The sequence below is a fragment of the Bubalus bubalis genome, chromosome 4 (assembly GCF_019923935.1).
Source record: "Bubalus bubalis isolate 160015118507 breed Murrah chromosome 4, NDDB_SH_1, whole genome shotgun sequence".
NCBI classification, from domain to species: Eukaryota; Metazoa; Chordata; class Mammalia; order Artiodactyla; family Bovidae; genus Bubalus; species Bubalus bubalis.
In genome coordinates, this window is record NC_059160.1 from 25,960,154 (window position 1) to 25,972,292 (window position 12,139).

A 12,139-nucleotide genomic window follows, 5' to 3' on the forward strand; every position below is an offset into this window, starting at 1 on the left:
GGCGATGAACTCCTTCCAGAAATTTTCCTTCAGAATACCTTTATATCTTAAAAGTGTTCAAATAGGATAAATATCTACTGTGACCTACATAGGAAAGTTGACTTAACTTGAGTAACCTCTACTTGGTAGCCTTTCTGCAATGATCCAAATTTAAAAACAATTTTTTTTTTTTTTTTTTTAAAGAAAGGCTGTAAATATGAGAACTCTAGCTTCAGGACCCTCAGATGAGATCACCACCATTCACTAGACCTGGGGTTACTCTCAGCCAAAAAAACATTCCAATAGATGCAAAGTTTTTTTTTTTTTAAGAATTTTTTGATGTGGGCCATTTTTAAAAAGTCTGTACTGAATTTGTTGCAATATTGCTTCTGTTTTGTTTTGATTTTTTTTGGCTGTGAGGCATATGGAATCTTAGCTCCCTCACCAGGGATTGAACCCTCAGCTCCTGCATTGGAAGGCAAAATCTTAACCACTGGGCTGCCAGGGATGTACTGATGTGAAGTTTTTTATACTTCCAAATGCCTGGGCCCTCACCCCCAGCAGCCCTGGGTCAGGGACAGTCCTCAGGCATCTCTATGTCCATAAACTCTGTGATGTTATTTAGTTGCTCAGGTGATTCTGACTCTTTGCAACCCCATGGACTGTATCCCACCAGGCTCCTCTGTCTGTGGGATTTCCCAGGCAAGAATACTGAAGTGGGGTGCCATTTCCTTTTCCAGGTGATCTTCCTGGTCCAGAGATTGAACCCGTATCTCCTGCATTGGCAGGTGGATATTTTACCATTGAGCTACACAGAGAAGCCCTCGTATGCTCCACAGTCAGGGCTAAAATTCTCCATTGGAAAAAAAAAAAAAAAAAAAATTCTCCATTGGGCACCCAGTCCTGTATTGTTTTTAACAAGCATTCATTGATTCACTCATTGAGCCGTTATCTTAAAAGTGAACACGTCCCTTCCTGAAAGAACACTTACACAAGAATTTTTCAATAAAAGTTTTAACTGTTTAATGATCTAGATTAGGGTAGAAAGGGAGGAACAGTTTGCTGTCTCTCATGACTTTCTTTTTAACTGTATTGCCCCTTTCCTTAGCTAATAAAAGTTCATCCTGGTTTTACTGAGAAGCAGGTAGAAGTCAGTTCATATTCATCTGGATCACATTTGACTTCACAAAGAAAGGACCCATGTGTGTATCTGCAAATCAGGGGCATTTTCTCCTAGTGTTGACAAGCTGTCCAGGCAACCCTTAGACGGTGAAGCTTCCACATCATTGATTTAAGGGATGTTTTAAAATGTAATAGGTTGCCTTCCAGACCATGATTAGTGTCACTCTTGAGAAGCAGAGGTTTGATATTTTATAACCGATTTCATTGCAGATTTATGTTTTCCATATTCTCTCCCTTAAAAAAAGACAGGATAAACTTACGCTGGAAACTCTGTTTCAAAGCATTGCCAAATAGACTTGCTGATACAACAGAATTATATAGAAAAATCTGTGTGCAGTACTGCCTAATTGACAGAAAATGCTCCTATGATTAACATGTGTGCTAATATCAGCTCACTGATTTTTTTTTTTCTTTTTTGCCTTATCTCAATAAATAGCTTCACTCCACTTACCTCTCCCACCCTCACCTCCCCTTACTCTTACAAGGTCACCTGGGCTCCAGAGTGATAGGCAGATGTAGTTAGAATCTCTGTGTGGCTGTTGCTTAGCTGTGTGACATGTGACCGAGGCAGGGAAACCAGTGAGGGCACTTCTGCCGATGTTCCCGTGAGGACTGACGAGGTCTGAACTAAACCAGTGGAACCGGTTTAGAACAGTTGAGAGGAAAGCGGGTGTGTGTATGGAGAGTTGAGAGGAAAGCGTTTGTGTGTATGGAGAGTTGAGAGGAAAGCGTGTGCGTGTATGGAGAGGGATTCAGAGGGTGGGCTTGGTGAGACTTGACTGTTGGTCATTGGATGTGGTGTGGTGAGGAAAATGGGGGAGGCCGGTTTAGCTAGAAGTTTCTAGCTTGGGTTTATTGACCTCAAGCAAGTAGACTGCCAGCTATTTCTCCAGCAAAGATGGATTTACTGGGGATCAGTGAACATGGCGAGCCACATGCAACTCCCTGCAGGGCAAGGGAAGAAGAATGCTTGAGAGGAAAAGGAAGATGGGAGGTATAGTAAACAAGGAGTCTGGTACTATTCACAGACTGAGTCCTTGCCAGGAAAGAAGAGTCTCTCTTCTTCCTGTTATCCGGGAGTAAGTGCCCCCAACTCTGTTAAATTGAGGTTTCCTTTTCTTTCTTTTTTTAAAAAAATTTATTTGGCTACATTAGGTCTTAGTCGTAGCATAGGGCAACTTTCCTTGTGGCGAGTGGGCTCAGTAGTTGCAGAAACGCAGGATGTGGGGTCTTAGGATGAGGGATCAAAACCATGTCCCCTGCTTTAGAGGGCAGATTTTTAATGACAGGACCACCAGGGAAGTCCCTAATTGAGGTTTCTGTTTATTCATTTTTTTTTATAGGCTGATAATGGACCATATACTTATTGTGTCCCTTCTCTGGCATTCTGTTAGCAGCAACCACCCCTCCGACATTCCCCCTCACTGGTGCTCCCCAGCAGAGCAGCCAGACTCTTGAGTGGTCAAATGTGTGAGCTTCAGTCCTTGGGCTTTGGGTATTTACTCTATCGGATAGTCAAGTTCTTAAGAAAAGTATTTCTAGAAAAGCAGGTTTTACTGTATATAGGACACATCTATCCTTTTCTGATGGACTCAGGGACATCATTTGTAAACATCAGATACTGGCTGAATTGCAGTATTGGTGGTCACCTGCAGAGACTGCTGCAGTGTGAAGGGCCCCTACACTGTCTTTCTCTCCTGTGCTTATTTAGCTGTTTGGCTGTTTTATGCAGCTTGGTCTACTGACAACTTAAAAGTCCCTGTAGTTAAGTTGATTAAAATAACTGTCACCTGTCCTTGGTGGTTCCTGTGGTTTGGTTAGTACAGCTTCACTGATTCTTCTCACTTTAAACCCATGAATGTATCTTTTGCAGCTCAGATTGAAGGGCCAAAAGGTGTACATTCCCCTGGCCTCCTGATAGAAATGGAGAATGAACGGGCTCTTGTGTTATGTTTTCCTGTTTATTGACACCTCTCTTGTTTATCCCAGGTTCACAGCTATAGTCTAGATGGTTAAGGCTTATGACTTTCCAGCAAGTGAAATGTTAATGAGGGTTATTAACTCTCATTAGTGTCTCCTTGGAAGCAGTGACATTCTTCCCATTAATCTTGGAAAAGTCATTTTGTCCTGTGAATGGGCTTGAGTCAGTGCTCTGAGTGCTGGGGGAAGTGAAATAGACTTTAGAAAAGAGAGAGAGGGTGGAGACCCAGTATTAATGCAAGACCGGTTTTTAAAGCAACACAGTAACAATACTAAGCATTATTCTCTTTCCCTTGTCCTCTTTCAGGTAGGCTTTAAACCGGCCGGAGGCATCCGCAGCGCGAAGGACTCCCTTGTGTGGCTCTCTCTCATAAAGGAGGAGCTGGGAGACGAGTGGATGAAGCCTGAACTCTTTCGAATAGGTGCCAGCACTCTACTTGCCGACATCGAGAGGCAGGTGAGGAGCAGCAGCCCGCTGTCCTTGGAACACCTGACAAGTATTTTTAAGAAAGAAATAAAAAGTCACTTGTTTAAAGAGAACTTACAGATGGACAACGCACAAATGGAAAGGTGCTCAACATCACTAATCATTAGAGAAATGAGATCAAAGCTACAGCGAGGTATCACGTCACACTGGTCAGAATCAGTTCAGTTCAGTTCAGTCGTTCAGTTGTGTCCGACTTCTTGCCACCCCATGGACTGCAGCCCGCCAGGCCTCTCTGTCTGTCACCAACTCCCAGAGTTTACTCAAACTCCTGTCCATAGAGTCGGTGGTGCTATCCAACCATCTCATCCTCTATCATCCCCTTCTCCTCCCACCTTCAGTCTTTCCCAGCATCAGGATCTTTTCAAATGAGTCAGTTCTTTGCATCAGGTGGCCAAAGTATTGGAGTTTCAGCTTCAACATCAGTCCTTCCCATGAATATTCAGTACTGATTTCCTTTAGGATGGACTGGTTGGATCTCCTTTCAGTCCAAGGGACTCTCAAGAGTCTTCTCCAACACCACAGATCAAAAGCATCAATTCGTTGGCTCTCAGCTTTCTTTACAGTCCAACTCTCACATCTATACATGACTACTGGAAAAACTATAACTTTAACTAGATGGACCTTTGTTGGCAAAGTAATGTCTCTGCTTTTTAATATGCTATCTAGGTTGGTCATAACTTTTCTTCCAAGGAGTAAACGTCTTTTAATTTCATGGCTGCAGTCACCATCTGGGGTGATTTTGGAACCCAGAAAAATAAAGTCTGCCACTGTTTCCACTATTCCCCATATATTTGCCATGAAGTGATGGGATCAGATGTTATGATCTTAGTTTTCGGAATGTTGAGCTTTAAGCCAACTTCTTGACTCTCCTCTTTCACTTTCATCAAGAGGCTCTTTAGATCTTCTTCACTTTCTGCCATAAGGGTGGTGTCATCTGCATATATGAGGTTATTGATATTTCTCCCAGCAATCTTGGTTCTAGCTTGTGCTTCCTCCAGCCCAGCGTTTCTCATGATGTACTCTGCATGTAAGTTAAATAAGCAGGATGACAATATACAGCCTTGATGTACTCCTTTTCCTATTTGGAACCAGTCTGTTGTTCCATATCCAGTTCTAACTGTTGCTTCCTGACCAGCATACAGATTTCTCAAGAGGCAGGTCAGGTGGTCTGGTATTCTCATCTCTTTCAGAATTTTCCACAATTTGTGGTGATCTGCACAGTCAAAGGCTTTGGCATAGTCAATAAAGCAGAAATAGATGTTTTCCTGGAACTCTCTTGCTTTTTTAGTGATCCAGTGGATGTTGGCAATTTGATCTCTGGTTCCTCTGCCTTTTCTAAAACCAACTTGAACATCTGGAAGTTCACAATTCACATATTGCTGAAGCCTGGCTTGGAGAATTTTGAGCATTACTTTACTAGCGTGTGAGATGAGTGCAATTGTGCGGTAGTTTAAGCATTCTTTGGCATTGCCTTTCTTTGGGATTGGAATGAAAACTGACCTTTTCCAGTCCTGTGGCCACTGCTGAGTTTTCCAAATGTGCTGGCATATTGAGTGCAGCACTTTCACAGCATCGTCTTTTAGGGTTTGAAATAGTTCAACTGGAATTCCATCACCTCCACTAGCTTTGTTCATAGTTATGCTTCTTAAGGTCCACTTGACTTCACATTCCAGGATATCTGGCTCTAGGTGAGTGATCACACCATCGTGATTATCTGGGTCATGAAGATCTTTTTTGTATAGTTCTTCTGTGTATTCTTGCCATTATCAAATTGGCCATCATCAAAAAATCTACAAATAAATGCTGGAGAGGGTGTGGAATAAAGGGAACCCTGCTACACTGTTAGAGGGAATGTAAATTTGTATAGCCACTGTGGAAAACCCTGTGGAGGTTCCTTTAAAAAAAGTAAAAATAGAGCTATCATATTGTCTAGCAATCCCACTCCTGGGCATTATATCCAGAGAAAACACAAATTCAAAAACATACGTGCACACTGATGTTCATACAGTAGCCAGGTCATGGAAGTAACATAAATGTCCGTTGACAGAGGAATGGACAAAGAAGATGTGTGTGTATATATATATATATGTACATAATATGCAATAGAATCTTACTTAATCATTAAAAAAGCATGAAATAATGCTATTTGAAGCAATGTGGATCTACTGGGAGATTATTATACTTGGTGAAGTAGGTCAGATAGAGAAGGACAAATATTTTATGAAATCACTTATATGTGGAATCTAAGAAAATAATATAAATGAACCTATTTACAAAAGAGAAATAGTCTTACAACTTAGAAAACAAACTTTTTGGTTTCTAAAGGGGAAAGGGGAGGGGGAGGTGGGAGTAATATACAAGTTTGAGATTAACAGATACAAACTACTATCCATGAAATGGATTAGAAACTAGGATTTACTGTATAGCACAGGGAACTGTATTCAATATCTTGTAATAACCTATAATGGAAAATAATCTGAAGAAGAATATGTTTGTGTGTGTGTGTGTATATATATGTATATATATGTATATATATATATATATATATATATATATAAATCACTTTGCTGTATGCCTGAAGCTAACACACCATTGTAAGTCAACTTCAATTTTACTTTTTTAAAAAGGCATTTATTGGACTGTGAGAACAAAGAGATGAAAACTCAGTTCATTGACCTCATCATACCCCACCTGCCTTCTTCCAAGCGAACTTCCACCTAAAGTAAAGTTGGAAGGAGATTCTGCTGAAGTACATAACAGTGGGGCTTCATAATGAAATATTAACTAAAATCATTATGTAATAGTGTCATTATTAATTGATATGAATAGGAATATAATAACTGATGACTAAACTCTGCTTTCCCTACAGATTTACCATCACGTGACTGGAAGATACGCAGCCTACCATGACCTCCCCATGTCTTAGATAATCAACAAATTCCAAAAACGTCCTTTGCAACAATGTGTAAAAATTATCTTTCTATGTGATTGCTAAAGTTATTTAATGAAAAAATGGGGGGATAGATAACTTACCCCCCGCCCTTAAAATTTCCATTGAATTTAGCTTAAAGAATGAATGGAAAAAAACCAACTAATCTACACATGGTCCCCATTTCAGGCATATCTGAAATGATCTGAATTACTATATCTCCAGGGTTAATGTTGCAAAGGTTTTCTCTTAAAGAACTCTGAGTAAAATGTTAATGATAGCTTTGATAATGTTAAATTCTAAGGGAGCAAATATTGACTTGCCCAAGAACCACTATGCAGCAAAAGAAAATGAAGCACCCCGAACTTCTCTTGCTCTTCCAAACTATTTCAGGACTAATTTCCTAATCACTCAACACGAATTTCCTGCCATGATAATTTGTCTTTAATTTTCGCAACAGAAATGCTCTTTTACTAATTGTTTTGCTAATGAAATATCTGTCATTTTATATGAAACTATGGATATCATTGAATATTTTTAATGAAAACATTCCTATCATTTATTAAAAAAACTTTAAATTGTAGTAATACATAGGGAAAAGTTAATCTATTAAACTTAAAAAGAGATTTTATCCATGACTTTCTAAGTCTCTCTAGTACAGTCCTTGTGTCTTTGTCTCGATAAAGCACCTATGTACATTATTGACAAGTACCACTTACGTCTTATATTCTGAAACTTTTTCCTGGTAAAGTGAATAGGAAAGAAACAGCAGACCCTAACATATGTGTGAAGCTCTTTATGTATATCAATTTACTTTAGCCTTTATTTAATCTCTTGGTATAGTAAGGTTAGTATAGTAAGGTTTTGAATCCTCACAACAGTCAGTATTGATGCTATCATCCTTTTATACAGATGAGGGACTGAGGAACAGAGAGCTTAAGCAACTTGCCAAAGGTCACAGAGCTCAGAACTAGCAGAGGCAAGAATCAACCCCAGGCAGGCAGCATGGCTCCTGAGTCTCTGCTGTCACCGCAGGTACGTACAACTGTCCCCCGGCCTCAGAGACACATAGCCAGAGCCCCAGTCAGCTGTGGGGACCAGTAATCTGCTTTGGGGGCTACTGGTTCGTTTACTCATTGTCTCTCTCAGCGCCCCTCCTCCCACCTTTGTAGAAATTAAGTTTTCTTAAATGGTGATTTTCATGGAGAGCATCTTTTTTTTCCTCCCTAAACAAGTCTCCAGCTACTCATAAGTGGAGAACACTGGACTGGGAATCGGTTTTGGTTTTGTCTTTTCATCTGCTGAATTCTAAGCCCGCCTCTTCCTCTTTCTAGCTTTGTGACCTTAGTCCTGTCTGTTCACATGCCTGAGCCTCAGTTTCTTCATCTGTAAGGTTAAAGGAGTTGGTGCAGGTGATACCAAGATTTGTTCAGACCTCAAATTATATTACCCTAAAGATAATGATAACAGATCTAAGATAATAGTTTATGGCTATAAAGAAAAAACACTTTTGCAGCAACCTAAATTAGAATTTGCCTCTCAGAAGTCAATTAGACACGTCACTCAAAGCACCTCTCCAACTGTGAATGAAATAATGAAAAATAAGAGTGGAGAAGAAATGCTGCTTTCCCCCACAGCTTAGCAGAGAGCAAACTTTTGACTTACGCCTCTGGATGTGGTCAGTGGCTCTGATTGCTGTTTCTACCATCATAACATGCTGGTCCACATGCCCACCAGCACAATGGCCAGTCACCTTTGGAGAAGAAACTTTGCAGAAAAATAATTACATTCCCTCACCTTTGAAGCTATTCCAATTTCACAGGGGTTTCTGTTTTCCTCCCATTAAACCCAGCTGGTCATTTCAGTTGATCAAGTGAACAGGCATCATTATCTTCAATTCTAATTTATATGAGGCATCCACTGAAATTGACCTCTGCGGACAATTATAGATTCACATAGGAAATTAAGACTGGTGAGTCTCTCAAACTTATTAGAGGCTGATGAGCATGCCCTGATCTAAAGGTAAGTAATCATATATTTGGGAGGACAATTTATTCTAGGGACTGTCAGCCCCTTCGTCAGGAATGTCTGCCCCTTACCTGGCTCTTGAAATCAAATGTACCGCAGATGACTTCAATAGGAAAACACTAGTAAATGTGGATTGCCATGAAAACATAAGAGGAAGAGATCATTTCTGAGGCGACCGTGATTTACTGCAAGCAGATTTGTGTACTTTGGGACACAGGGAGCAGATGCTTTATACAATCAGAAAATGAGTCACTGTGTTCTGTATTTAAAGCTTGTAAGTTAATGAAAGCAACTCCTACCCCACCCTTACCCCTTCCTCTGTAAAAATTGTTGCAGTGGTTCAAGAAAGCAGAATTTAAGCCTGAAAGATATTTTTAAACAAACAACCCATCATATCACTTAGGGGCTTAAGAAGACTTTAGAGAATATCTAGTTCTGTGTTTTCAAAAATTCCAAGTGAGAAAGTCAGTATTGCAAGATGATGTAGAAAATCAGAACTGAGCCCAGAACCTATTAATAGATCCACCTCACGCCATGAGATACTTTACAAGATGTAGCCAGGGCTTTGGAATTAAATGTGTCTTACTTGTTCATACGCTCTGCCATACCAAATGATTATGTTTGTTACCATGTGAGTGTCAGACTTTTGAAAGATTCACATTTGTCTCTAGTCATCTAAATGGTGGTATAGAGAAGACCAACTCTAAATCTAAACCAAGTGATAGTGTGGTTATTTTTCTCTTTAAAAATATTTTGACATGGACCATTTTAAAGTCTTCATTGAATTTGCTACAGTGTTGCTTCTGTTTTATGTTTTAGTTTTTTGTCTGTGAAGCATGTGGAGTCTTAGCTCCCAAACCAGGTATCGAACCCACATCCCCTGCATTGGAAAGTGAAGTCTTTAACCACTGGACCACCAGGGAAGTCCCTAGTGTGGCTTGTTTAATCTGTTAGACTTTTAGAATTTTGAGTGATGTCAAGAATTGATGTTTTTTTTTTTAAAAAAGAAAGTTGAACATCGCTTTATTTTTGTTTGTTTTGCTTTTAAGAAAAAAAGAGGGGGCACTTGTTTAGCTTCTAGCTTGTCTGCAGATGAAGAGAAAATGACAGTGTAATCACAAAACAGATTTGTAATTACAGTATCTTTGCCTCATTCTGGAGTATTTTAGCACTAATGGGAAATTCAGGTAAATTAGTTTGCATGAACTGTAGCTTCTAAGGAGACCCGTGCAAAAGCAGAAACTGTTACAAATCTATCTGGAAGGCCATCATGACAGTGACAGGAGTCCCTGTCCTGACTGAGCAGAACAGTTGCTGTGTCGTACCTATATATGTCTTAAACCAGATCTAGAGAAACCAAATCAGTTTCTTTGGAAAAGTCAATTTACACTTCTGGTACAGACGGAAACCAGCATTAATTTTTCTTCCTAAATCAATTGATCCTTTTTGGATACAACATAAGTAGGGCAAGACTGCAGAGTTAGAAGACAGAATTTTAATAGATCCTACTTTCAAAGAAAATGAAAAGTTATCCTGTTTGGGCACTAGGAAAAAGGTATGAGGTGAAATCCGTTTCTCCATTAGTTTTCTTGATTGGGCTCAAGAGTCTCGCTTCCCAAAGGAAAATGTCTATTTTATAACCACCACCAAATGATCCTTTCCAGAAATGACCACAGGTAACATCTGGCTGATATATAAAATACGTAGTAAAAATAATCATTTTTAATTAACTAAACCCTGCTCAGGAGAGAGAGTCAGAGGAATATCCATCTGGTCAGTTCTTATTTAATAGGGCAAATGAGGATCAGAATGTTTAATCCAATATATACAGAATATTTAGTGACCTTACCATGAACTGAACTTTTTTTAGGAAGAGGAATGGGGTGAAGAGGAGGAATAAGAATATCTAGAAAGGACAAACCTAAGTTTGACTTTTTAAGAAGTACATCTCGTACTATAAAACATACGTAGAGTATGAGAAACTTAGGTTTTGTGACATTAATTTCTATAGTTCAGTGACAAGAAATGCGTTTCAATTTAATTGAACAGTCAAATGAGGTCATATTTCACTCCATAGCTTGAAAGGGATGATGAGTTTTAAAAAGTATTAAATAAAGGTAAAAGGAACTGGGATTATTTAGCCTAAGGAGAAGACTGAAGAGTAACTGAGGTCTAACAGTCCCAGGAAAAGATACCATATGGGATCTTAGTAACCAAGAGTCCTGGAAAGGATCATTTGGTGGTGGTTGTAAAAATATCTATTTTCCTTTGAGAATCAAGACTCTTGAGCATGATGAGGAAAGCAAATGCAGAAATGGATTTCACCTCCTACATTTTTTTCTAGTGCTCCAAAGGGCATAACATTTCATTTCTCCTCAGTGAAGAAGTGAGTTTGTGCTGCATGTGAAGTTAAGTTAGTTCTAGAAAAGAACTCCTTTAATACCCTGAAATGTGTAATTGAGAAGGTGCAACTTGCTATTCCATCCTCAGAATTTAATTCTACTCTGATTGGAGTGGTTTTGTTGTGCTGCCAAAGAAGGTGGTTCTCAAACACATAGAACACAAACACCAGGAGAGTTTATAACACAGAATTCTGGACCCCACCCCTAGAATTTCCAATTCAGTTTAATTTTCATTTCCAAGAAATTTTCAAGTGATGTTGATGCTCTGATCCTGGAACCCATTTTGAGAACCACTGTATTCAACACCTAGATTCCAACATAAATGTATCCATTCAACAGCAGACCTTCTTTATCACAAGATGCCAGGATAAATGTGTATTTTTTACTGCTTTTCATAGTGGAGAACAAAAGGGAGAATGGAATAACATTATCTGTTAATCCTTTCACAGTAGGCAATGAACTGGATCAAACTTTGGGCTTACAAGTAAGCTTTGGAGCCTAGCATAAACATTTTAGATGAGTGTAGAATCATCCACAAAATCTTGCAAAGGATTTCAGCAAGCCAAGATAGTAAGACTTGGTGGTATTTGAATTTACCTCTTTAGAATGCTTTAACTTTTGGTGATTCTTGGATAATTGCACTTAAAAGCAAGATGTATTTTAACAGAATCCATTCTTTAATATTTGAAACAGATACCATGTCCTAGGAGAGAGACATTTCACAGATACTTAGCATCTTAGTGTGAAGTTACTGTGTGTAAGTGACTAGGAGCCAGTGAAAACATTAGGTTCTTGGTTTTTTTCAAGGCTAATAGGTGTTTAAAATTTGTTTTTGTTTTTCTTTTCAAATATGTGTTCTGCTGGTACTATACATAGTCGAGCATGGTTCTTAGTTGCAAATAACAGAAATCCCTCCTACCTAGCTTAAGCAGAAAATAAATTTATTTAAAAATCATACTGAGTACCTTACAGCAGCGATCCCCAACCTTTTTGGCACCAGGGAGTAATTTCGTGGAAGACAGTTTTTCCATTGGCCAGTGGTGGAGGGGATGGTTTCGGGATGATTCAAGCACACTGCATTTATTATGCACTTTATTTTTAATCTAATGCCGCCGCTGATGTGACTGAAGGTACTGCTCCACTGCCCAGAGG

The 12,139-nt window shown here is 39.3% G+C and overlaps 1 protein-coding gene across 1 annotated transcript in view; it reads left to right on the forward strand.

Annotated features, from left to right (window-relative positions):
• DERA (deoxyribose-phosphate aldolase) overlaps nucleotides 1-7,195 on the forward strand; it is a 116,778-nt gene extending 109,583 nt beyond the window's left edge. Inside the window, exons 8-9 of the mRNA XM_006052373.4 lie at nucleotides 3,449-3,598; nucleotides 6,498-7,195. Of these exons, the coding sequence (XP_006052435.4) occupies nucleotides 3,449-3,598; nucleotides 6,498-6,554 (207 nt within the window). The 3' untranslated portion in view covers nucleotides 6,555-7,195. The remainder of the gene's footprint in view (nucleotides 1-3,448; nucleotides 3,599-6,497) is intronic.
• The last annotated feature ends 4,944 nt before the right edge of the window (nucleotides 7,196-12,139 follow it).